This window comes from Periplaneta americana, chromosome 15 (genome assembly GCF_040183065.1).
Source record: "Periplaneta americana isolate PAMFEO1 chromosome 15, P.americana_PAMFEO1_priV1, whole genome shotgun sequence".
NCBI lineage: Eukaryota > Metazoa > Arthropoda > Insecta > Blattodea > Blattidae > Periplaneta > Periplaneta americana.
This window is the reverse complement of record NC_091131.1, coordinates 154,335,822-154,363,565: the sequence shown is the minus strand read 5'-3', so window position 1 is coordinate 154,363,565 and position 27,744 is coordinate 154,335,822. Positions and strand designations below refer to the sequence as shown.

Genomic DNA, 27,744 nt, shown 5'->3' with positions numbered 1-27,744 from the left:
GATATTCAAGTACTCTGCTGGCTTTCGGTCCTGGAGCGTCGATTCTGCAATTCAGATCCCCTGCCAAGAGTAGCGGGCTTTCTGGGTCCACTTCGTTGAGCGCTATGCCTATCTCGTCGATTATACTGGTAGATGTCTGGTTGGAAATATACTCCTGCTAGCGTGAGGCTTGGAGTTCGGATCAGTAGTATGTGATCTGAGGAGTACAGTGTTGTGAAGGGAGCAAATCTGGGCTTCAAGAGGCATGTGAAACCTCCTTTCGGTCTACCGGCCCATTCTTGTGTTGCAAATTGGTGTACCGTGTATAGATTTCTAGTTGACCACTCCTTTGTCAGCATTGTTTCTGTCAGGATGGTTAGATCATAATCTGTAAAGAAATCGTTTGGGAGCATGTCGTACGCGTTTTTCAAGCCTTCAATATTCCACAGGAGTATTTTAATGTGTTTGGTGTTATTAATTTCCCTGTTGTTGTGATGGTTCTTGGTATCCGCCTGTGTTATTTGGTTCCGGCCTGTTGTATTAGAATTCATAGGGGCGAAAAGTAACACCTTTTGGCCAGAAATTTTCATTATCAACTGTTCCTTTTTCTGCTGCAGGGATCGCTATTTTGAATGCTTTGTTCCTCCCTTTCGTTCGGAGGGCAGTGCATTCCTTCACCATGTTGAAGTTCCTCTCCGCCATGTAATCTATGATGTCTTCTCTGGTGGTAGCCTCATCCAGGTGTCCAATATACATCCAATATAGCGTAGCTGCTGGTTTAAGTTTGCCTCCGGTATCATTTCCTTTCCCTTGTTTGGGCGGGGGCGGGGGAAGTGCTGGTTGTAGCTGGTGGCTTCTGTCCTGGTTGCGGTGATTTTCCTCATTAATTCTTCGGTTGGGTTCCTGTCGGCCACGGCTTCTGGTTACTGTGATAAATCCCTCATCTTCATCATTCTCAAGGTTGCTAGATGTGGCCCTCTTGGGGTTGCGCGGTTCTGGGTGTACTGGAGAGATGTTTTCAGGTTCAGACGGGTGCTGGGCTGCACTTCTGATTTCTTCTTTAACCATCCTTTTGATACTTGCCATCATGGATTGTATCTGTAGATTAATTTTCCCTATGATTCTCTCCTCTATCTCCGTCTCCATATGTGATCTGCTGGTTCTATCATTGGGGGTCCCTGGGCGTGTTGGGGCGAGCTCGTATTCCTCTCCACATTCGCCCGCTCCGATCGGTTGGCCTGCAAGCACTGGCAGAGGGTCGTCTGCTTGGCCGCTAGATGTAGCTCCCTCTTCCTCTCCACGTTGCACTGCTCCGACCGGTTGGTCTACGGATGCCGGGCCGCTTGGTGTCACTAGTGGCTGTTGTTTTTCCGGGCCGCTAGATAGCGCCACCTGTCCCGCCATCATCATGTCTCCATCTCCTTGGATGCTATCTTTTCGTGTTTCTTTAACCTCTCTGGATGTAGATTCCTTTGCAATTGACCGTGTCCTTTCCTCTTTTAGTAGAGTTTTCATTTCCACAAAGCAATTTCTTATTACACTCACCGCTTTATCCATGGATTGGCACGTCTCTTTCTTGAGGTATCCACCTGTTTCCGCGACATTCTTGATTCTATCGAGAGCGGCTACCATACGGTTTTCCAGCTCGTCCGCCATCTTACCATCTTATAATCAACTTCCATCAGAATTAAAGTTTTACCAAATTCCCAGTGTTTTAAGAAATGTCTTCTTCGTCTTCTTCTTCTTCTTCTTCAATTCAAGGGACAGGCATATGCCTGTTTCGGCTTCATAGTGTAAACATCCAACGCTTCCTAGGTCTTCACGGATGTCTTCTCACTCTAGGTCTGTCATTCATTATTCTTCTTGGGATTCTTTCTGGTGTCATTCTATTGATATGTTCTGCCCACTGATCTCTATAATTCTTAATTTTTTCTTCTAGGGAAAAGATCATCAATTCTTCTCTTATTTTATCATTTTAACTTTTATCCAATATAGTACACCCCTTGCTGACCTTAGAAACTTCCTTTCAGCGGCCTGTAATTTTTTGCTGTCAGCTGCAGTCATCGTCCAGGTTTCTGATCCAAATAGCAAAGATGGTACTGCCATTACTTTATAAAATTTAATTTGCGTTTCTTTTCTTGCTTTATTTTTCAAATTTCTGTTTATTGTACCACACAGCTGCTGAAATATGGGGAGTTTATATTTGCAGTCACTTTCATGTTTATACGTGAGCTGAGTGCCTAGGTATTTAAAACTTGTTACTTGTTCTAGAGGAGTGTCATTTAAAATAATTTTTGTCCTTATGCTGTATTTCCCTTGAAAAGCCATTGTTTTGGTTTTATTTAAGGAAATTTTAAAATTACAGTATATTCCTCACACACTTTCTGTAGTTCATACACTGCTCTCTGCAGTTCATTTCAGTTATACTTACAACGATTTGGTCATCAGCGAACAGCATCATCGTAAATGTAAAATTAGGTGCTATATGAATTCCTCCATTAATTCTAAAATTCCACTCTCTCACTAAATCATCCATATAAATTAAAAACAACGTAGGGGACAAACTATAACCTTGCCTTACACCTTGATTTACTGAAATTTCTTCACTATATTTTCCATTTCCAATATTGATACTAATTGTTGTATATATATATATATATATATATATATATATATATATATATATATATATATCTTTCAGTACTTTAATTAAAGGTTAGGATAGCCTCTTCGAATCATAATTTCCCAAAGTGTCCCTCTATTTACACGATCAAAGGCCTTCTCATAATCAATAAATGCCATATGAGTTTCTAGATTGTATTCTTTTCTCTTTCCTATCAACTGTTTAACTGTGAAAGAGCGCCCCTTCCTAAATCCATTTTGTTCTTCTAGCAATAAGACATCTAAAATGTTTCTTAATCGTTTATTTAAAATCCTTGCATATAATTTGTAGCCTTTATTTAGAAGACTAATCCCCCTATAATTTTCACATTTGTTCCTGGCACCTTTTTTAAAAATAGATATTACTCGAGCATGTGACCATGGCCTTGGTACTTGACGTGCATTCCAACACATATTAAGAAAATTTAAAAGTCTTTGATTTAAGACTGGTCCACCATATTTTAAAATTTCTACGTTTATTCCATCATCGCCTGTAGCCTTCCGATTTTTCATTTCTTTAAGTGATGATTCCAATTCTTCTAGAGTGATAGGATCAACATTTCTAAACATAAGATCTTCACCATTTTCTAAAGAACCTGAATTTTCATCGTACCATAGCTCTTTATAGTGTCTTTCCTAATTACATTTAAATTAGCTACATCTTTCTCTTGACTATCTAAGTGCTTGAGAAATTTATAGGCCATAGTCTGTCTTCCATGCACATCATGCTCGACTATGCTTACTTCTTACTAAAAAGCTTCAAATGAATTTAAGAAATGTTCAAGAAAAAAACGTTTTTGGCAAGATTATGTATTTTAATTTTCGGTTGGTTTATTTATTTGCTGGTTTCAAACTTTTTCTTCTTTCTCTGTAAAACTTCAGTGATACCTTACTGTTCTTATTTATTTTTTTTTTAATTCTTGTTATATGCCATTGCATTTTCACACTAAAGGTTGCACTTATGTATGTGTAACTGTTCGTGCACACACTTCTATGCAATTGGTTTGGGATGGGACAAATCTACGTCCACCTATGTCACTCACCTGATTGCCTAAATTCACAAAATCGTAGCTTTGTCTGAAGATAAATTTTATTCAACAAATCGCATGCATAAATAGGGTGCTTTTCCTGCGAAGTTAAATCCTAGGCTGCTTAGTCTTCACTTTTCGATAAAAATCAATTACCAGCTCATCGGGTATTTTTGCTAGTACTCGACCCAACTCGTGTTGAAGCAATTGACAACCTGAAGCGGAACCTGCAATTGAGGCGTTCAGAGCTAAAGTGGATCAAGTCCATGAACCGTAGTTTTGAGATAATAGGACTTAAAGTTAACTTGCTCTAGTGGATTATCTAATTTGACTAGAAATCATTTTATTGCTCTATTCTGAAATTCTAGATTTATAAAATATAAACAATTGTGATGTTAATTGATGCAATGCTTTGGTGACTTGATCCACTATGGCTCAAAACATCGTGAACAAATAATCTGAGCTAAAAGTGACTGATGTCACCTACTGGCAAATGCTTGGAATTAAGACTTGATCCATTACTGCTCGGAAAAGATCCAACTTCAGATAATCAGAAAATGAATTAAACTCAATTTATGAAAATTTGTGACTTGGTCCATTTTAGCCCTGAACGCCTCAGTTGTTGAGTTTTCATATAAAAATAATTTTAATATTGCGGAAGCAATACAATTGACGATCAATCATGTCAACCTTGGAACAAGAAGAGGAAATTGGAGAACAAATTCTGTCCGTAAATTTCTTAAAGGACTTTCCAATACTGCTGAATAGATCACAAAGTCCAGTAGTATGGAATGAAAAGGTAACAGCTATAGAGGAATTTAGGTCGAAGCTGCAGTGTCAACTAGGCAAAATCGTAACAGAGAAGCAAATATTTAACAAAATTAATAATATGAAAATTAAAGTCAAAAGAAAATCCGATATCAGACTAATAGGGAATAAAAAATTGTTCTCCTATCCTGGGAAAAGGAAATGTTAACTAATTTCGAAGGATGATGATCCTACTTTAAAAAAATTCCAGGTAAGTTTAATTATTTTGGAAGTAAAAATTAAATCTTATTATTATAAACAGCTATCATAAGTACATACTAATTTTAGGTGCACTGGCAACTGGCACTTAAAGTGTTGATTTAGTGTATGTAATCGATGTACTAGAAACTTCAGCAGAACCCAACAGTTTCCTTGCCCCAGTATCTGAAGAAATCTCAAACAGACTCCTAAGCACATATGGCCTTCAGGTTTTGAAAGAGAGGAGACAAAGAATATAGCATTGGAGAGCAGCAGCCTATGTTGATAACTGAACAACTTAACTAACAAGGTTGCAGACAGCTTACTACGAGAAGAAAATTTCATCACTGCCATCATAAAGGGTGAACATTTTATTATTATTTGACAATTATTTTTGCATACCATCTTAATTATTTAATAAAAATTATGACAAGAGCAGAATGTAATAAATCTTAAAGAAGAAGTTTTCAGTGTAATTCATTTAGTAGTAAAAATAAAATTTCAAACTTTGTACAAATTCAGCAATTTCATCCCCTTTTCTTTAGTTGGCCAATACAGTGATCAGTAATCACTGTTTCTGCAGCCAGTAAATGATTACAAGACCATTGGATGTGGTAGGATTTCTGTAGGGTGTACATCATGAACCAGGGTGCACAGTACTGTTCCGCCAAATCCATGAGTTGTGCACCGAACCAGGCCAAGTGACGTCTACACTTGTAAAATATTCTTTAGAATCACATGTAGCCTGAACGTTGATTGAAGCAAAACCTTTACGATATATATATATATATATATATATATATATATATTGATCTCTATTGGCCTTGGGTTTAGGAATCTTAACATGTTTGCAGTCGAGTGCACCTGTTGCATTTGGGAAGTTGTACTTCTGCTGCCAACTAACCTTAGCTCTCCTCATATATTCAATATTGGATGGAAACTTGATCCAAATGTGAAACTTTCCTGTTATTTTTTTTTTTGACATGAAACCAATTGTTCTTCAAACTGTAGTGTGATGAACCCCTATTTCTTCTCCTATTGCATTCTAAAGCCTGAGTCTGCCACATAACACAAGAAATTCTCACTTTTTGTTCGGAGGTTATGGCTCCTCTGCGTATTTCTGCGTTGTTTCCAATAAAATACTTTCGTAACTATTCCAAGTTTTGTTTCTCAAATCTATAAAGTTTCTTAAAGCTACTATCTGCCAGTGCTCTTCTTCCTTTATATGTTTTAGCAGCTCGAACTCGCAAAAAAAAGCAGCCATTCTTACCTCTCATAACAAATTTACTAAATAAGTGAAGCTACAAAACAGGCAAGTTGCGATTTTTCGTAGAAAAAACTATGAAGCAAAGCTCTAACTAGTCTCATGCATGAATTTAAAGCTTTTATTAATGTCAGAAATAAATTTAACATGGCTTCTAGATCGTTTTTTTTTTCCTACAAACAAAAGAATTTCGTAAGGATTTGATGCATTGAAATCTTAGTATTTTCTATTACATTCGTAGTGTAATAGTATTTACTATCATTTGATGCATAATAGCCGATGTCTGTGCTACCTGGCCATTTTGAGTAACTGCCTGCAATTTTTTCCTAGAGCACCATCATCATCAGAAATAAGCTATAAGCCTTTCTGGCTTTGCTCTTTTTTTCAAAAGAAACTTTGCAAGGAATTTATATTGCCGTTGTAAGTTCAGTGTCCTCAGATAGGTTCCCTCTACCACCCTTCCGTTGTTGTTAACATCTATTAGTGCTTTATGGTTGTGCTAACAGATAGAGTTACTTGTCAACAATGTGATGCTGAAACTTGTGTTCAGGTTACTGCCCAGTGACAGCTAGGTTTTAATGTGTGAACTTTGGCTTGAATGGCAAACTTAGTAACTACTTTTTTGTACGTATTTATTTATTGTCTTCGGGCTAAACTGGATTTGGAACATGAGAAATTATCGAAGTTACAACTGGATTTACAAAGGGAACGGCGACGGGCAGAAGAACTAGAGGCTGCTGTGGAGAAAGAAAGACAACTTGGTTCACAGAGGCTAGAAATAGAAAAGGAGATAATTCCAGACTTGAAGAGAGAATTTGTTGGCCTTGAAGGTCAGAGGGACAGTCTCAACTCGCAGGTAACTTAAAAAAAAATAAATAAATAAAAATTAATCACATTGTTAAGATGTTTGTTATACTTGTAACAAAATTTATCTGCAATGTTTAATTTCCCTTACTTCCTATTAGAATTTTCTATATAGTGTGGTCTTATAAATTTTAATGCTTAAAGACTGCTGCACATCTGTATACTTTACCAATGATCAGAAAATGTCTTTTTCGTACTTTTGATCTCAAGGAGAAGTTGTTTATTTTGATTTAGGTAGAGACAGTTGATCTTCCAATTGTATTCATTTTAGAGCTGATTTTGAATGTGTAGACTTTTTGCGTGTAAGCCTCAAAGAATGTAAAACAGGGACAACATAAGCCTATAAACAATGTGACCATAGCCTGTTGATCAAGTGAGTTATTTTATTAAGTTTGGGTTCTGTAGTTACAAATTACTTTTTCCACGAAAGTGTGTTTTTTCATTGTTATCACTATTGGAAGTTGATTGTACTGAATTCAAAGTTGTCAACCCAGATAAGTATGTTTAAATATTAACTGCTCTAGGGTTGTAATTAAAACTGCTCCTGCCATTTACCGACACCTATGACAAACTTCTTTCTGAGAATCAGTTAGCTGTTCATAGTCTAACGTACGTAGGTACTGGTACTGCCTATTAAGATTTTAAAAAAATATTATTTTAAAAATATACTGTCGTGCAAAAAAATGTTGTACAATAGACGTTTGTGTAGTGCATTACAAAATCTCGGAAATTAAAAAACTTGCTCTGCTTGGTTTTTTTTTTTTTTTTCAAATCTTTCCTCAATTTTGTAAAAAGCACTTCCCAACCTTGTATCATAATATACTATTACATGCGCGGTATATCATGTATGTGTATATAGTATGAGTATTTATTTTTATGTGTGCTTATAGGGTGATTCGTAATTATACAGAGTGAACTGTAAGTAATGTCATTAATTTCAGGGTGTTATTCTTTGAGGTATTTCTTAAAAAAAGAAGTTTAATACAATTTTGCTCGTTTTTGCTTCTTTCTGGTGATAACAATTGTTTTTCATGAAACACTTAATAGCATGTTTTGGGAAAGCCTTTGATTTGATTCCCAATACATACATACATACATACATACATACATACATACATACATACATACATACATACATACATACATACATACATAAGTGTTCTGCCCAAGGGCAGCATTCTCCAATCTTTCCTATTTTCTAAGGCAGTCTGTTAGTCTCCGCTTATGTTCCATATATCTCAATGTTATCTATCATCTGATATTTCTTCTGCCCCGAACTGTTCTCCTGTTCACCATTTCTTCCATTGCATCCTTAATTGGGCAGTTTCTTCTCAGCCAGTGACCCAACCAATTCCTTTCCTCTTTCTGATCAATTTCAGCATCATTCTTTCTTCGCCCACTCTTTCCAACACAGCTTCATTTCGTATTCTGTTCATTTCACACACTCCATTCTTCTCCATATCCACATTTGAAATGCTTCTAGTCGCTTCTCTTCACTTCGTCGTAATAATTCCCAATATGTTCAGTGAATTTAAGAGAGCAGTGTATTATGATAATAGATCGTTGAAAGAATTTTAATTTTGACCTTTAAATTTGCAAAAATTTGATCCCAACAAATGTAACATTCCTTTGTACAATGGTAAGTTACATTTGTTCGGATCAAATTTCTGCACATTATAGGATAAAACAAAAATTTTTCCTATCATTTATTATCATTATACACTGCTCTCTTAAAAGGGCATATTGGGAATTCAGTCAACAGCTTTCTCAAAAAACACTATGAAATGTTCCATTATAAAACAATTTTCATCTCGAAAATGAAGCAAAAACGAGCATTAGAAAAGAAATAGTTTATAGAAAGAGATACGAAAAGTACAAAATTCAAGTTTTATGAAGTACTTAGTAATACAAGAGGTGCCATGTTTGGGAAACCATGTTGTGAAATTAGAGAGCTGTGATTTGGAAGCACCACATTGCGAGATTAGTGAGCTGTGGTTGGTAGAAGAAAACTAATTGGGAAAAACAAGGAAATTGCTTGTAAAAATACTAACACAAAGTTCAGAGTCATCTGAATCATAGTAAACAAACTACATTTGGTACTTAGATGATTAATGACCATGTGGCTACTATGTTGTTGCAATATTATTATAATATAAAATATTTGATTAAATGGCGATCTCACTCGTGTTAATTATGTAAGCATGTGCGGCTTACAGTTGTTTCAGTGCTACTTGACACCATCCTCAGAGCCTTCTGTGTCTCAGCGTCATCTCAACTTCGCTGCCTGTTGTGTGGGTGCGTTCATGTGATGAAGAGTTGAGTCAAATAGTGTGTGTGTTCTGAACTTGATCTGTGTGTTGAGAATTTGATTAGGGTGTGTTTTAGTGTGTCTGTATATTTCATATTGTTCTAGTGTGTTGAATTTTTGGTTTTCGGGTTGTATGTATAGGATTCCCATGTCTGTATTTATGTTATTGTATGTGTGATTGGCATTAGTTATGTGTTCGGAAATACAACATAGCATACAGAACAGAAAACACACTACAAAGACATCTCAACACACAAACAAATAAATACAACCACACAGACATATACAAACATATACAAACTCAAATGCAATAGTTATGACAGGCAGATCATTCGAAACTCGATACAAAGAACACATTAAAGCAATAACCAGAGGACACAATACATCTACATATGCAGAACACATAACTAATGCCAACCACACATACAATAACATAAATACAGACATGGAAATCCTACACATACGGTACAACCCAAGAACCAAAAACTCAACACACTAGAACAATATGAAATATACAGACACACTAAAATACACTAATCAAATTCTCAACACACAGATCAATTTCAGAACACACACAACAGGCAGCGAAGTTGAGATGACGCTGAGACACAGAAGGCTCTGAGGATGGTGTCAAGTAGCACTGAAACAGCTGTAAGCCGCACATGCTTACATAATTAACACGAGTAAGATCGCCATTTAATCAATTATTTATATTCAAGTGTTAAAAGTAGCATACAAAAGATTCAACATGGATAAAATATTTGCCTACTTGCTAACGAATTGTACTCTATATTTAAAATATTTTTCGTTAAAAAAGTAGATTTATTCGGCCAGGTAGCGAAATTTTATTTCGTTATACTGATTTTTTTTTTCGTAAAAACGAAATTGTTAAATTGAAATATTTTAACATTAAAATATATGGGAAAAAGACAAGGGACAGGAAATGATTTCGTAATACTGAATATTTCATTAAACTGGCGTTCGTTATAACGACATTTTACTATGTAAAGAAATTGTTGCTTTCTGTGAGAAAAAGAACGAGATGCTCTGCATTTAGTACAGCTCAAAGAGGTGGGTGTTTCTATATGGCGGTGTGAGGAGAATTGTATTAAAACATTGACTGTGGATCTGCATTCTTTGCAGCATGGAGGGTAACTTCTGTGTCCTGAACTATTCTGTGAAGTCCTGCATAAGAAGAATTCATTTTTTGCAGAACTTATGCTTAAATGTTTCGTTTATCCCCTTATTTATATAATGTGTCTTGCTATGTTATGCATAAATATTTAATTAAAGACGATTATTTATTACTTTAGTATCACTACAAGAGTCTTTGTCATCTGGTAAAGAAGTGAGATCTGAAAATCTTCCCATGGAGAAACAGCTTAGCAACCATAAAATGAAAGCAAAAATGTTATTTCTATTTTACATCAAAGCTGAAAATGAACAAAATCACGTAAACACTTTCCATGTAGTAGTGGTGATAGCATAGTATGAGAACGCATGCTTACAAAGTACATGAGATTTCATTAATCTAGATGTACATTTAGCAGTGGCGGTTCCTCGGGGGAGGGAAGGGAGGAAGTCCTCCTCACATTTTCTTCTTTTGAAAGTAAATACCAAATAAAATATGTGCCTTGAAATTCGAGGAAGATTCGATAATTTTTAAGTTGACAGCAATAAGAAGAACTCGGTTGATCAAGTTTTAAACGACGCGCACTCATGGGCTGAAGAAAACTCTGAGAAAGATGCGAGATTGTCTGTGTGGAGGAAAGGCACTCCATTCCTCCTCTACTGCAGTTAACACACACAGACAACAGCGCACTAGCGGCCAGAGAAAGAAGCAGAGTTTTAAAGCAAGTAAATGAACAGAGAGGGAGGAGATCCTCCTCTGAATCAGCGCATGGGTGGGAAATATAGAAACCGACTGGTCTTGCAGCAAGCTCGCTACCGCTGCCATCTAACGATCTTGCATTCAACCGGACTATAACATATCTAGGAGGAGGCAAAACAAAAACGCAACGCTATGAAAGACACCATGTAAACTTTTTTGTAATTATAAATCAAAAATATTATCCATTGCACTTTATATAGGCTACTATTCATGGTTTGAAACTTGCGTGGATATTTGAAAGTTAGTCGGGTTTATGTAAAACAAAGGGGAAGTAGTTCTACGTAGTTGGCCCCTGAAATTCACTTCTATTCATTGTTTACTAGACAGGGCAACAGCCAAGTTGTCAGTTTTGTACAAATATATTTGAAACTGAAAGTAGGTACTCCAAACTACATCATTTTAACATAAAAAATTAATCGGCTACCGGCAGCTTTGAACAATAATGATAGTATGACTTTACAAGAACTCACATTCTTCAAAAGCATGTGATACTGAATTTGTAAAATGTACATGTGGCAACACAGACCACGTGGGTGGGTGCAGTGTTCTCGCTTTCTTCAGATTATTTCCCATTTCCATTTACATTTCCGTAAAACGATTCCAGTTACGAGTTAGTAGCTAGTCTCTTCCAACACGTGTGATGCTGTAGTGTGCTCGAAAAATGCTACGAGGTTGTGAATTTCCTTGTAATTGCTAATTTGCGCAATTAATCAACAATGAATGGAAGTGAAAACATAATATATTTTGGGCAATTTAGGAAACTCAGTTTACAAGAACAGATTATTGCTATACAGAAGGGAAGGCCAACCCCAACACTACCTGGTCTTACATGTATGCATGTAGGCTAATTTGTACTATGTTTCATTCAAGAAGGTGTCATTTCGTGCTGTTAACTTCTTTCCTCCTCTTAAGAAATATGCAGGAGCCGCCACTGACATGTAGGTACGTTAGAACCTTTTCTTCTATTCAGAACACAACAGATTGGTGCTTGATGCAATGTGATCACAGGCATTCCATACTGTTTTCATGACGTAGAAGTCATGGATTATGAATTTATATTATTTAACTAAGGTAAGGTAAGGTAAGGTAAGGTAAAGGTATCCCCGTAACATGCCATGAAGGCACTTGGGGGGCATGGAGGTAGAGCCCCATGCTTTCCATGACCTCGGCACTAGAATGAGGTGGAACTAAGAAAGTTTTTAAATAAATTTTGTAAATTAGGCTAATATAAGTTAACTTGTGGTTGTACTTCAGTTGACCCATGTTCGGGAACAACTCAGTCTCAGGAATGTAGAAGTTGAAGCCTTGGAGAGGAGAATTCGAATGCTGCAAGAGGCAGAGAAAGAGAATTATTGAACAAGACGAAATGGAGAAGAACAGGCTCTCACTTCAGAAAGCCCACTCAGTACAGGTTAGCATTATGTTCTGATTTGTTGGTGTGTATAATAAGCAAATAGCCCTAGGAAAATTTATTATTATTATTATTATTATTATTATTATTATTATTATTATTATTATTATTATTTAGTTTATCTTTTAATTTTTGAAAGGAACTAGGCAAGATATATTATTCTCAGATACAAAGCATTCAGGAAGTCGTGGTGCACATGTGTGATCCAACAAAAGTTCTCCCCCTCCTCCTCCCCCCGCCAGAGTTACTGCAATAGCCTACTGCAATTCCATAATCATGGTCAAGTTGATTCCTGAATAAAATTATATCGATTATTCTCAACTTTATCAGCTGGGTACCCTCCATTTCTACAGCGTTGCAGTTGCTGCAATTTATCAAGTACACACCATGGTTTAAGAACGCATTTTTCTTGTCAAGTATGTGTTTTGGAAAGGCGAAATGTATGTGGAAATTTTCAGAAACATCATTGTAATGTAGTTGATATACTTATTGGTAAAATTCATGGAACAGGCTCAATGAAAGATGCCAGAGTGGGAGACCGACCACCTAAGTTGACTGAGGACAAGCTGCTATATATTTCTGACTGTGATGAAAAACACATCAAAATCATTATGTAAGAGTACAAGAGACAGATATTAATCTTGCAAAAACACATAAAGCCATTTGAAAAGAATTAGAACTCTTCCCATATAAAGATATGGCAGTACAAGAACTGAAACAACCTTACTAAAGAAGGCAATTAAGCTACTGCAAATGGTTTCAGAATTTCATTCAACAGAGAAATGTTAATTGTAGTGTGATACTTTTTACTTGGATGAGGCCTGGTTTCACCTTTCCAGTTACATAAATTGACAGAACACACGATTATGGTCAACAGGTAATTCTCACAGTTTACATGCTACACCACTACATGATCAAAAATGTAGAGTTTGGGTTGGCATTTCCAGATATTTGGTGTTGGTCCTATTTTCTTTAATGAATGTTATTGCTCTGACATACTGTACAGTTTCATTGGCCAACTTGAAGATGAAATCGAGTACTAATGGTCCAACAAGATAATGCCACTGCATACACAGCTGACAGACCTGTACGACTTTTGACTGACATTTTTGGAGAACACTATTTCTAAAATTCTATAGCCTCCATGCTCCCCAGAACTTGACTTAATTTTCATCGCATGGAGCAACAAAATGTACAGTGTGTCGAGTTTGCCTATGCACACTTGATGAACTGCCAATTTCAAATAACCGAACATATAGAGACTATTTCACAATAGTACTGGTGATAGTTTGAAAATAAAATAAAATGGGTCCAGGCACATATTGATGCTCTTGGACAAAACTTTCGACATCAATAGTAAGTTCACAGTGGAGTGCACAGTGACTTTTCAGATATTCCTTATGTATCTGTGCAGATATGTGTATGTGTATGAGTGTTTTTAATATAATGCTTTAACTGTTTCATTTGAAACTCATTTTCACAGTACACCAGCCAGTGATACGTTACGTTAGTTGGTTTATTGAACTTGTTAATTAGGAAATTAAGTTTACAGAAATTAATTTTATTTCCGTATATTTTCTCTTCTTGTGCACCATTATTTTAAGGAAAAAGTATGCTGACTGCATGGAATAGGTGAATATTACTGTAGATGGGTAGCTTGGCCTGGAAATTATTTTATAATTAAACTATGTTTATACGTGAAAATATTAGTAGATTTTCTATGAACAAAATTTCAGTTTGACTTGGAGCAGAAAATTGTGGCTCTGGAACAAGAAATAACTAACCTGAACCAACAGCTGCAGGAATACAGAGAAAATGAAGGTGAGAATATGATAATTACTGCAGGATTGAGCCATAATACAGCTGAACTCAAACAGGAAGTGGAGGAATTGAAACAGAACTTAGAAGATAGCAGAATGAGAGAACAATTGTTGGCTTCCTCATCTAAAGAATCGTCCCCAGTGTTGGAAAAACTAAAGGTAAGGAAATGCCTTACAAGTTAAAAAATACGTAATGAACAATATGTTTTATGAATGTTTATAGGTAACATTTTTAATTGCCAAGTAATGAATTATTATAACAAAAGAACCAAAGGAGAAGGATTTGATCCAATGTGGTGGGTTGAACTTCGGCATAGCTCAAAGGTTAGAGTGCCCAGTGTGTAGAACTGGGAGACCCGCGTTCGATCCTTGGTGCCGGAGCGAATTTTTCTCCATTATTAATAAATGGTAACCATCAGATAATTCTGTAGGACCAAAAATTAATTTCTACATAGATAAACAAATATTTCTGTTAATTTAGTGGTTTTTGTGCTTTTCAAATTACATAACACTTTGGATAGAGTATGGTAATTAAACATGTTGAAAAGATATTTGAGTAATACGGTATGTATTTACTTTCATTTCCGGTCGAGGTGGGTTCCGCCAAGTTGGTGACCGGGGGATGCAATGGTGGCTCTCGTGCTTTTCTTTTCCGACATTAATCGCCTTAACACCACCCAGCTCTTTTCATTCTCTCATCTTTTTCACGCTGTATGTCTCCTTGCCGACCACCATTGCATGCAGAACGCCCACCACATCATCACAGCCATTTTCACCTCTCCATCCCCGTTGTTTTGTTCTTGCCACGTCCGCCTACATCACGGAATTTGTTAATGACTGGTACGGCTATATTATTCTTCCTCTTCTATTTCATTATTTTCATTCTTAGGTTAAGGCTCTTAGGTTTATAACTCCCGTCTCACCAGCGGGGATCTTTCCTGTCTCCGTGGTCCTGTCCCATGGTTTCGAGCGCGACTTCCAACTTGTGCGGTCCGACAGGGCTCCCAGCAACGAAGCAATGGTGGACCCTTCATACTGCCCTATATGCAAGTTTAGGTGCCGAGCCCGGATCAGAGGTCAAGTACACTCTGCTTGCCGGGGTGAATATATCGCTCCGACGTGTTACCGCTGACGTATGGGTGTCGCAGTGTAATCAACCACAAGTCCCCTGAAGCTGCGTGCTGTCTCGGATTGCTCCAGCTTTGGTGGGTGGGTCGGAGCTAGCCGTGTAGTCTGGCGGTTGTGTAATGTAGAATGGGAAGCCACGGGCAGTTATTCCCATGGTAGGGGCATAAAACTGCGACACGCCTCTGGTGTAAGACTTGCCATTAGGTGTGTAATGACCAGTTTGAAGGGTAACTTGCGTGAAGTGGGTTGCTTGGGATCGGGCTGTGGGGGGGTCCCCACAGCCGGCACAGACCGAGAAGAATTTTAGGTGTCTTTTTCTTCCGCCCCCCCCCCCAGTGGCAGGCTGACGCCGACGGTTCCGTAGGGGGGGGGGCCAGTTCAAAATGTCCTCGCGCTCCTCTTCTCCTCCCACAGAAAAAAATAATAAAAAACAGAAGACAGGAATAGATGCGACTGGTGGTCATATTATGACGAAAACTGCTATGGACTTGGACCCTGAGAAAGTAACTGTCAGAGTGCCGCCTCCGAAGTTTATCAATATCACCTTGGACGGCACAGAAAAGACAATGAAGCACATTAGTCCATTTTACGTGAGATGCGCACTCGGCGGACTCGTTGGGAAGGTCAAAAATTCAACTCACCTACGCAACGGTAGTCTCCTCGTCGAGATAGTATCTCCTAAATAGAGTGAGACGCTGTTGAAAGCGAAGTTGCTAGGGGTCTTACCCTATTAAAGTCGAATGGCACTCCTCGCTGAACACCACGCGGGGAGTAGTGCATACGGATTCTCTGGACAGTATGTCTGATGAAGAGATCCAACTAGAACTGGCGGAGCAGTCTGTGTCCAAGGCTTACCGTTTATTATGTAAGCGGAACGGACAGACTGTTCCCCTGAGCACTGTCTTTTTGACCTTCGAAAAGCCTGTCCTACCAGAATACATCCTTGTCGGGTACGAGCGTGTCCCAGTTCGTGCGTATGTGCCGAACCCAATGCAGTGCTTTAGGTGCCAACGGTTCGGACATACGCAAAAACGTTGCACAAACAACATCGTATGTGCAAAGTGCGGCGGCGCTGACCATGGTGAATCCCCGTGTTCAAGCGCCGAGCACTGTGTGAATTGTTCTGGGGACCACGCCTCCAATTCTAAAAATTGCCCGAAGTATATGGTAGAGAAGGATATCCAAGAACTGAGAGTCCGAGACAATATTACGTTTTTCGAGGTGCGTAAGCGTATTTTAGATCAACAGAAAAAGGCGACGGAAAAGTCCTATGCAGCAGTATTGCAAAAGGCAACACAAGCAATAGATGTATCTACGCAAACACCACCTCTTGCTAGTATATCTGGGAAGCGTATTGAAAGCGCCACCCAGATGTATGTAGATGTTGCCACTCAGACTGCTGAGTCAGACGACTCGTGTGGCCTTGATATAAGGCCTTACATTCTAAAAAAGATTACTACCGTGGCGACAGAGGAAGACTCAAGCCCTGGTAGATCGCCGCGACGTCGCGCTCCCTGTTTGGGTGATGGGTCGAGATCACAGTCTCGATCAAGATCACGATCGGGCGTGCGGCGATCTGCGAGTGAATCCCCATGGTCGAAGGTTAAGCAGTCTCAGTCAACGGCACGAAATCTTAGAAAAGATAAGAAGAGAAAATCACCCGTAAAGCCACCATGATAATTTAAATCCACATAATGACTGATATCGTACAGTGGAATGTGAATGGTGTATGCAGCAGATATACAGAACTACAGCAATTGATCTATCGTGAGAACCCTGCTATTTTATGTCTACAGGAGACACACCTCCGACCTGAGCATTCCCTGAAAATCTCGGGATACAATGTTTACCGGTATGACCATCTTGCCGGTATTCGTGCTAACGGAGGTTGTGCCCTCCTCTGCCAAAGTATCTTTTCCTCTGTTTTCAACATTAACAGTCCTCATCAATGCATAGCTGCCAGAGTAACCTTACCTACCATACAGTTTTCAATAGTCTCCGTTTATATGCCCCCAGATACACCCTTTACAGTGCTTGAAATTCAACATATTCTTTCACAGGTACCTGCACCATATCTCTTAGTGGGGGATTTCAATGCATCCCACCACTCTTGGGACTCAAATTCCGATGACGACAGAGGAAATAAAATAGCAGAGGTATGTACCCGTCTAAATCTTGTTACCCTGAATTCAGGAGAAGCAACACACCTCTCCTTGGCCTATGGTACATACTCAATGATAGATATCTCCATTTGTAGCCCAGTTTTGTCCACGCATTTCGAATGGTCTGTGATTCACGACCTACATGGTAGTGACCACTACCCCATCCGAATACGTGTCTGCTTTACATCCTGTGGAATCTCGATCTCCAAACTGGGTTATTAAAAAGGCGGACTGGGTCGGATTTTCGGAGTCCATATCCTTCGATGATAACCGACATGAAAGTGTGGACTCCGTAGTAGACCATTTCTCAAATATGGTTATCAAGTCAGCGGAATTATCTATCCCCCGGTCGTCCTGCAGGCCAAAATGCTTCTCTGTCCCCTGGTGGTCGGATGCCTGCAGAGATGTAATCCGAGACCGCAGACGTGCCTTACGCCAATTTGAGCGCCATCCGACCCAAGAAAATTTTGTCCAGTTTAAACGTCTTCGAGCAAAAGCTCGTCGCACTGTATGCGATGCTAAGAAGACGTCCTGGACAAACTACGTCAATTCAATGAAAAGGGATGTCACATCTAACATCGTATGGGACAAAGTCCGTCGAATAATGGGGAAACGTAGTTCTGTAATTCCGGGAATAATAAACTATGGAGTAACGACCACCAGTCCAATAATAGAAATTGCAGAAATATTCGCTACCTCGTTCGCACAGATTAGCAGCTCAAATAATTATGACCCAGAATTTCTAAAAATCAGAGATGCTGCGGAAAAATGAAACCTCAATTTTATATCAGATAACACAGAGTATTACACTACACCGTTCACATCCGAGGAGCTGGAGGCAGCACTAGACACATCCATTGACACCTCCCCTGGTCCTGATAACATCCATGCTTCGCCATCTTCCACCAGCTGGAAAATCCTTTCTTCTGGCAATGTATAACAATCTGGACTGAGGGGGTCTTTCCATCTGCTTGGCGTTCCACCATTGTAATCCCTGTCCAGAAACCGGGAAAGGATCCTTCTTTGTCTGGAAGCTACAGACCAATTTCTCTCACCAGCTGCATATGCAAGGTTATGGAAAGAATGATAAGCAAACGCCTAATGTGGGTACTCGAATCAGAAAACCGATTATCTAACATCCAATGTGGTTTTCGTAAGCACAGATCCGCCGCAGACCATCTTGTTCGGCTAGAGACCGCCATTAGAGATGCTTTCCTCAAGAAGGAACATCTTGTGGTGGTCTTCTTTGATCTAGAAAAGGCTTACGATACCACATGGCGGTATGGCATTCTGCAAACTCTGCATGATTGGGGACTTCGTGGTAATCTACCAACGTTTATTGCGAAGTTCATGGCAGAGCAGTATTTCCGAGTTCGGATAGGCACCACACTTTCTAACGAACATCTCCAAGAAAACAGCATTCCTCAGGGATCTGTATTAAGCGTTCTTCTTTTCTGCATTGCGATCAATGGAATTGCCCACTGTGTGGGTGATCGAGTATCTTCTCTGTTGTACGTTGATGACTTCAGTTTATATTACAGTTCCCGATATCTTCCATCCATCAGTCGACACTTGCAGCTGCTCATAAACGTACTATCAGAATGGGCTGTTCGCAATGGCTTTAAATTCTCCAGTCAGAAGACGCAGTGTGTCCATTTCTATAACCATCGTGGACTACATCCTCATCCTGAACTGCGTCTTAATGGAGTGGAGTTGTAATATACAGACACTGCGAGGTTTTTGGGCCTTATCTTTGATTATGAATTAACGTGGGAGGCGCATATACGTGATTTGAGAAGGTTTTGCGAGAAATCCTTAAACATTTTACGCCTTTTGTCAGGAGTTCGCTGGGGTGCAGACCGTACAGTGCTTTTACGCCTTTACTGAGCTCTTATACGATCAAAGCTGGATTATGGCTGTTTTATTTATGGCTCAGCAAATAAATCGAAATTACGTCTTTTAGATACTATACATCACCATGGGATACAACTTTCTACAGGGGCCTTCTGAACCAGTCGGATAGCGAGTCTTTATTGTGAAGCAGGAGAACCATCACTGTATCGGCGATGTAATGTCTTGTTGTGCTCATATGCTGTTAAGTTCCGCTCGCAGCCTGAGCACAATTCTTACGACTCTTTCCATCATTTGTCTCTGTACGGTCGATACAGTGAAAATTCACGGAGACTTCGTCCAGCAGGTGTGCGGTTTCGTGAACTGTTCTCTGAGCTTGATATACATCTACCATCAGTTCGCACACTGGAGTATACCACCACTCCACCGTGGATTATGCGACGTCAATAAATTATATAAGGAATTTTGGATTTACTTGTTTATGTTTGAAAACTGGCTGAAGTCACAGCTGAATGAAGACAGGAGTCATGATTACATCTTTCAATAAGACTACTTCCGACTCACTACCACAAATACATACCAGGATATCTCAATCAAAATTTGCCACAAAGGTGAATTAGACACCCAGGACAAGAAGATGATATGTTAATGTGATGGCCACCCTGGTGCCCGGATTTAATGCCGTGTGACTTTTCTTGTCAGGTTTTATGAAAGATACTGGCTTTGTGCCTCCACTTCCTACTAATCTCCAGGACCTTTGCAACCATAGGCCTATCACTGCTGCTGTGGCTCTGATATGCTAACACAGATGTGGGACAAAATGGATTATGTTTGCCATTATCAGTAGAGGTGGACATATTGAGCATCTGTGAAATATGTAAATAAACTTGGAGAGCTTACTTCTATTTCAGTATAATAAAATTTGGTATTGATCATTTAATTTATTTGTGTTAGTTTAAATTTTAAAAATGTTGCATGGACATGTGAATAACCTGGTACAATATTAAGTACTGCCTTTAGTTATATTAAACATTATGTCCTTTTTTTTAACTAATGGCAGGTACTTGACTGTTCATCACTAAGCATTTATGTTTATTATACATATTTACTATAAAGTCTTAAAGTATAACATAGAGTCTTCAATAACTTAGCTACTATGTCCATCTTCTCATAGATCAAGTAGAGCTCGGCACAGTAGACACTAAAAATTTTACAATAGCGAGATGGAAAAGGGCACTAAATTAAGCACTCATATAGGCTCGATAGACAAAAATAGGCATGAAAAATATAATATATCAATTAAAGCATGTTTTAACATGATCTAGTAGTATAATTTATTAAATGCTATTCAGAAGCAATTTAGGAAAACATTGTGATGTCTTGCTTCAGAATGTAAATGTAATGTGGAGCAGCACATGACTGAAAATGCAGAAGTGGCTCTTACCCTCTCTCGACTAACAGAGGAGCGTCAACATCTACAGGCTCGAATACGTGAACTAGAACAAATGCAGTCTCTATCCAAGCAACAGGTAACTTTAATATTTAGAAATTACCTTCTGTAGTACAGAAGAAATAACTCAAATAACTTTCTCATTTTATATTTTTATATCTTGTGTTACACGTAAATCAGTGATCAGTCATGCTATTTGTACTAATTAAGAATGTAATTGTCTTTAAAATTTACTTATTACACTATTATTTTGACTGTTTTCAGACAATAGATGAAACAGATTCTGCACAGCTGAGCAAGCCATATGGGCACAAGAGAAAGCTGCACTGAAACTAGCTGAGGCTGATGTAATTCACTGTCACAGAATAGGCGATCCCGGTGATGTGGATGATAAGATGGATTGCTTTTATATTTTCTGATAACAGACAAGAAGGCTTTGCAATAAGAAAATTATTTAGTGTTAATATAAATGAATACGAGATAAACTTCGTTTTTATGGCATTCTCATGAGATAAAGGTTGATTATATGCCACAAACAGACAGTGTGAGGTGGCGTGCTTCACATGCAATGTACATCTTGCTCTGTCTGTACCTGCTTGCCCTAAGGTATAGTCCGTGTCAGCTTACTTAATACCCTAAGGGTGAAACCTAACCATTTTTCCCCCATTACTACATAAGCTAGTGGATTATGGTGATTTTCTAGTTTGCAGGTTGAATTTTTTCTTGCCAACTTCGTTTCGAATATCAGTACCGGTACCAGAGCGGGTAGAAAAGAAAGTGACGTTACTTCCTCTAGTTCAGTGGTTCATCGCTGAGTGGCACTAGCCCTGTTTTCCGTGCCAAGTTTCAGGATCACCATTCAAGTGAATGCAAAAGGTTTTTAAAAATAACCCGTTAGATAAGAATGTATTGTAGAGTACTTAGTTACAATATTTTACTTCTTTAAAAATGTAATATTACTACATTAACAAATTGTGAGTTATATAACACAACCCTGAATAGTAGATATAATAATTAACCGAAAAATGGAACATTGTGCCGGCTTCAGCCAGAAATACGCAAGAAAAAGTACATCTTCGCAAAACTTAACATTTTTATGGCATTATAAAGTACGCATTGACATGAAATTATAGTTGTTATACACAAGAAAGAATGTAATATAATAAAGGTGACACTTTATGTTCACCAATAGTTTTTATCTACTATTTAGTCATTAGTTGCAGTTGTATCTGGTTTATACGTAATTCAGGGGAACAAAAAATATTACGTGCAACTGACTCATAAAATCATCATCATCATCATCATCATCATCATCATCATCATCATCATCATCATATCCTTCACGTATTAGACCCTACAGGATCTGTTATGGTCTCATGCCAGCGCTTGCGTGGTCTTCCCAATTTCCTCTTTCCTCTTGGTACATAAGGATCTAGTGCGATCTAGTGCGATCCATCCTTTCGACATGTTTTTTCCACTGAAGTCGATATTGTTGAATAAAATTAACTATAGGATCCATTTTTAGTTCCTGCAATATGTCCACATTTTTACGGTGTTCCAGCAAAGAGCATCCCGCTGTTCGTCTCATGAACCTCATTTCAGCTGTCGTCAGCCTTTGCTCATCAGCTTTTCTGATTGTCCATGCCTCGCTACCGTGAGTGAGGACCGGTCGAGCTAGTGTTGTATGTTTCTGAACATGGGATGATTTGAAGACGGCGTTAATGACGCCAGTGATTTTTAGAAATTTAGATATTTTGTTTGACATATCTTCATCAGTGATGTAAGAGAGGTTATAACCTAAATAGTTAAATGAATTAACACGTTCAATTAAAGTATTATTTATCATGATCTTACTTGGAATTGGGTTCTCTCCCGAAAATGCCATGACTTTCGTTTTCTCTTTTGAGATTTCCATATTGAAATCTGAGGCGATTATTTGCAAATTATAAATGGCTCTTTATAAAGCTTCCTCTGTTTGAGCGATAATAACCTGATCGTCGGCAAACATTTGTGTATCGAAAACTGTGTTTCGATTAATTTGAATTCCAGCATGATGACTTTGTCGCCAAATGTATAAAATATGGTTCATATATATAATAAACAACAGAGGGGAAAGACTGCACCCTTGTCTAACACCTTGGTTGATGGAAGTCCAGCTAGTAGTTCCGCGTTCAGTTCTTATGGCAATTTCATTTTGTTGATATAAATTATAAATGGAGAGAATGATTTGGTTTGGCACATGATCATAGCGTAAAATCTCTAAAAGTTTATTTCTATCAACTCTATCAAAAGCTTTTATGAAATCAATAGAAGCTAAGTGGGTTTGAATATTAAATTCTCTGTGCTTTTCAATTAAAATCTTCATGGTGAAATAGCTGTCACAACATGATCTTCCTTTTCGGAATCCATTCTGTTCTTCAGTGATTTTGTCTTCGTAAAGATGTGATAGTTTATTTTTGATTATGGCTGTATAGATCTTATATCCAGAATTGAGGAGACTTATACCCCTGTAATTTTCACATAATTTTTTGTTTCCTTTCTTATAAATGGGTACTACAATGGCTTTTTGCCAACTTTCTGGGGGTTTTGATCCTGCCCTTATATTGTTTAAGAAATATAAAAATCGATAGGTAAATTCTTCTCCAGCGTATTTAAAAAGCTCGAAATTTAAATTATCTTCGCCTGGGGCTTTCCCGTTTTTTAAATGTTTATATACTTCAATGAGTTCATCATAAGTAATAATATCTGTTGTGTTGTTGTTGGAAGTCTTTAATGTAAGAGAGATGTTTTTGTGGAATCATATATTTTCAAAGTAATCAAGTAGAGATTCGTTAGGAATAGGGTTTATAACAACATTTTCTTTTATCTCCGAATTTATTTTCTTTAAAATTTTTAAAGTTTTGGGTCTTGGTAATGTTAAATCTCTTTCTATTCTTGAGACGAAATCATTCCATTTCTCTCTGTGTCGCTTTCTTGTTTCCCGTTTTGCAATTGCTCTCTTTCTTTTATAATCAATTTCATCTTCAAGTTTTTTTGTTTGTAAAAATCGGAGATATGCTTCTTGCTTATCATTTATCACCTTCTTGATATCCTCATCCCATTTCAGTATGCCTCTTTTTCTCTTCTGCTTAATATTTTTTACGCCAATACTTTCAAATGCAGCCTTTTTTAAAATATCTGTTAAGTTGTTCCATTCTTCCTCTATATTATCCGAGATTTTGATTTTTTGAAGATATTCCTTTATGCGACATTCATAAAGCCATTTAATACTATCATCTCTCAATAAGTCCACTTTAAAAATAAGCCTATTACTTTCTTGCTTGGAATTTTTAATATTTCTTTTATGCCATGGTGCTGGTATTCTAATAGGGGATACAATTAAATAATGATCTGTCTCTAATTCAGGACCTCTACAAGCTTTGACATCTAAAACGAAGTTAAACAATTTTTGATTACAAATGACATAGTCAATAATAGATTGTGATCCTCTTGCTTGCCATGTATATGTGTGTATATTTTTGTGTTTAAAGAAAGAATTCAGTACTTTTAGATCATGGTAAATCACAAAATCTCGTAGTCTTTGTCCATTATTATTACAAGGTGTTTCGCCGTGTTTTCCAATGTGCCCTCGAACTTCATTATTACCAATTCTTGCATTGAAATCCCCTAATAAAAGTAACATGTCTGATTTATTAATTTTATTGATGATGATTTGTAATTTATTGTAAAACAACTCACTATTATCTTCATCTCCTTCCACAGGTGGATAGGTGCCTATTACTGTCATAAAACCTCTTCTCAATTTAATTCGAACTTCTATTAATCTTTCATTCCAAAATTTATAATGATCAATAGAGGAGCGTAGTGATTTATGAATCATAAGATAACCCCAGCTCTTGCTCTTTCTTGTCTATTAACACCACTGTATAATTGAATATAGTTATTTGTTTCTTTCGATCCGTTTTGTTTTCTTTTTGTTTCACTAATTGCTGCAATTTTGATACCTTTTTTTGCTAAAATGTTAGACTCATAAAATAAGCTTCGATATTATATCTATGCTAATGTAAGTTTGATCTTTTGAAATATCTAGGTTATTTTGTGTTTTGTAAAATTAAAACAATTTGGTAGCACTGTATTTAGTAGTTGTATGCTACTTATTGGAGAATATTAAATTAACGACTTTTCCATGAGATCTATTACTTTCTCTTATGCTCGATTAGAAATCTCTTATGATGTGGAAACATAATAAATAAACGTAATAAAATTGTAAACCAGATTAAGTTCTAGCCTAGATGCAAAGTAGAATTATACTGTACTTTTGTTACCGAAATAACTTTTACGTTAATTACGACTAAAGTGCTATTATTAAAAATAAAATAATTAATAATTAAACATGCATATTTAATGAAGTAGAAGCTAGGTGCTTGGATTCAATTAGGAGTTCACAATTAGCACTTTAATACAGCACATTTTTTAACCGGCACATAGATTGAAAAATCTTCACATGTAGAAATCATTTCTACATAATCATTTTCTAATTCCGAAATGTCGCTCTAGAGGATCCTAGTTAATTTTTTTCTGTCAGAATATATTTAAATCTGCTATCCCACAAGAATTAATATATTTCGCTAGTGCTCTGAGTTGTCACTGTAAATAATTCAAGGGTTCTTTTTTAGGCAAACGTGTTCTTTGTATTGTCAATTACGTGTCATATATTTTCTAAAATCGTGTAATGCTAGAATCCTTTGTACAGGGCAGACGAGGGAGTCTTTGAGTTCAGCGTATCTGCAAGGTCGTTCATTAACCTTTGAATTCTTTTGTATTTTCACTTTCCTCAAACCTATCATAGTTTATGACTGTAAAAAATGTATTGATTTTGAAAAAGTCACACTAAACAGCTGAAATGCTGGTCTGAAGTTCATTCACTGGAAGGAATTACGATCAATGTAACTAGACATAATTTTGGGCATTCAGGTGTGGAGTAATGGCACATAAATGCATACAAGCGCATGATTAGTTAAGGTGTTCTTCTGATTTTCGGGTGTCATATGCAATTATTTTTTACTCGGATATTTAATGATGCTCTGCTGAGTTATGTAGGGTCAATGGAATTGGTCATAGCCAGATGATATTTGGTAAGGGTACATTGTTATGAGAAAGGATTGATGTCCTCTTCGTTGGATATTTTCTCTTCTTTTCTTTTTTTAAGATATCGAGGCAAGTTTGAGAAAATATGTGTTATGGCATACGGGTTTGGTCGCCAGTTCTTGCGTGGAAGTCCTACCTCTTTACTGACAATAATAAATTTATTGGCTGTTACAATCAAAAGTCGCCTTCGGTAGCGCAGTTGGTATAGCACTGGCTTTCTATGTTCGAGGTTGCGGGTTCGATCCCAGCCAAGATCGATGGCATTTAAGTGTGTTTAAATGCGACAGGCTCATGTCAGTAGATTTACTGGCATGTAAAAAGACTCCTGTGGGACAAAATTCCGACACATCTGCTAAGCTGATATAACCTCTGCAGTTGCGAGCATCGTTAAATAAATCATAATTTTAAAAAATCACAATTAAAACCGCAGAAAAATGGATATCACAGATATAAGAACGAGCATCGTGGAATTGCTCTACACCACTTCTGAAAAATAGTCTAGTCTATGGATGCATAAAAGAAACGTCTCTTCCTTACAGATTATACATTATAATTTGATTTACATCAAGAACAAAACAATTAGGCTTATTACTACTGGCTCACATAAACGGTACAATAAAAATCACCCGAACACCACGAGAAATATCTTCTTAATTCCATAGCAGAACGAGTTCTACCTGCTCTGTCCACAGTATTAAGAGGAAAACTGGAATCTTAGAACAATCACCACGCAGATGTTTCGCTCAGCTGCCGTAGCGACAGTAGGGGGTTTAAAAGTCCCATTAGACCCTTGCCGAGTTACCACACTTTCTATTCTAAACTCTCTGCCGGTACTAAGAAATATTACAACTGGTAGTGATTTTATAACTGTTATGTTAGTAGCAGTGACACAAGTTGTCAGTAGTTTAAATTCTGAAAATTCAAATTGTTCTAGATTTCTGAGCCCATTACTGGAAGCTAGTGAAATTTGAACATACTAATAATTAATTAATATCAGTATTAATATTAATACATAATAGTTATTGTATGTGTTGCTTTGTGTTGTGGTTACAATTTCAAGATTAGAGTCAGGTAGGCTAAGTGTAAATAAATGTAACATATTTCGTGTGATACATGCCTTGAGTAATCAATAGAAATACCATTTCACATTTTAATTAATTTCTTTCGTGTTTAGACTTTATTACAATAATGGAGTAAATATTCTAAAGCATACATTTCAAAGTGGCATTCTTTTTCGGAATTCATACTAATCATATCACGTGATCAAACAAAATACATTTTTAGGTTAGGTCTCGTGATTCGTAAACTGTTTAATCAAAGCAATGAATTTCATGTTGTCAGACAAAATACATTTTAATACGGTATTAGATCATACACTAATCTACTAACTACTAACATAATGTGCAAGTGGTCCAGAAGAAAAATATACTCTTTCACAAATTATTGAACCTTTTAGAAAACATCTCCCCAACATAAAGATGAGATGTGGTAAATAAGCAAGACATCGTTATTGTTAATATTATTATTATTACTTACTTACTGGCCCTCACATAAGCCCACCATTGGTCCCTGTCCTGAGCAAGATTAATCCAGTCTCTACCATCATATCCCACCTCCCTCAAATCCATTTTAATATTATCTTTCCATCTATGTCTTGGCCTCCCCAAAGGCTTTTTCCCTCCGGCCTCCCAACCAACACTCTATATGCATTTCTGGATTCGCCCATACATGTTACATGCCCTGCCCATCTCAAACTTCTGGATTATTATTATTA

At 37.4% G+C, this 27,744-nt stretch overlaps 1 protein-coding gene across 10 annotated transcripts in view; it reads left to right on the top strand.

Annotated features, from left to right (window-relative positions):
- LOC138715464 (pericentrin-like) overlaps window positions 1-27,744 on the top strand; it is a 191,964-nt gene that overhangs the window by 129,030 nt on the left and 35,190 nt on the right. For 3 of the 10 annotated variants that reach the window (XM_069848397.1, XM_069848393.1, XM_069848389.1), the window contains 4 exons: window positions 12,255-12,411; window positions 14,148-14,390; window positions 20,762-20,901; window positions 21,087-21,698. In XM_069848397.1, the coding sequence (XP_069704498.1) occupies window positions 12,255-12,356 (102 nt within the window). In that variant the 3' untranslated portion in view covers window positions 12,357-12,411; window positions 14,148-14,390; window positions 20,762-20,901; window positions 21,087-21,698. Of the gene's footprint in view, window positions 1-6,642; window positions 6,794-12,254; window positions 12,412-14,147; window positions 14,391-17,419; window positions 17,516-20,761; window positions 20,902-21,086; window positions 21,699-27,744 lie in introns of all 10 variants that reach the window. The other 7 variants (XM_069848398.1, XM_069848396.1, XM_069848395.1 and 4 more) reach the window with 7 other exon arrangements.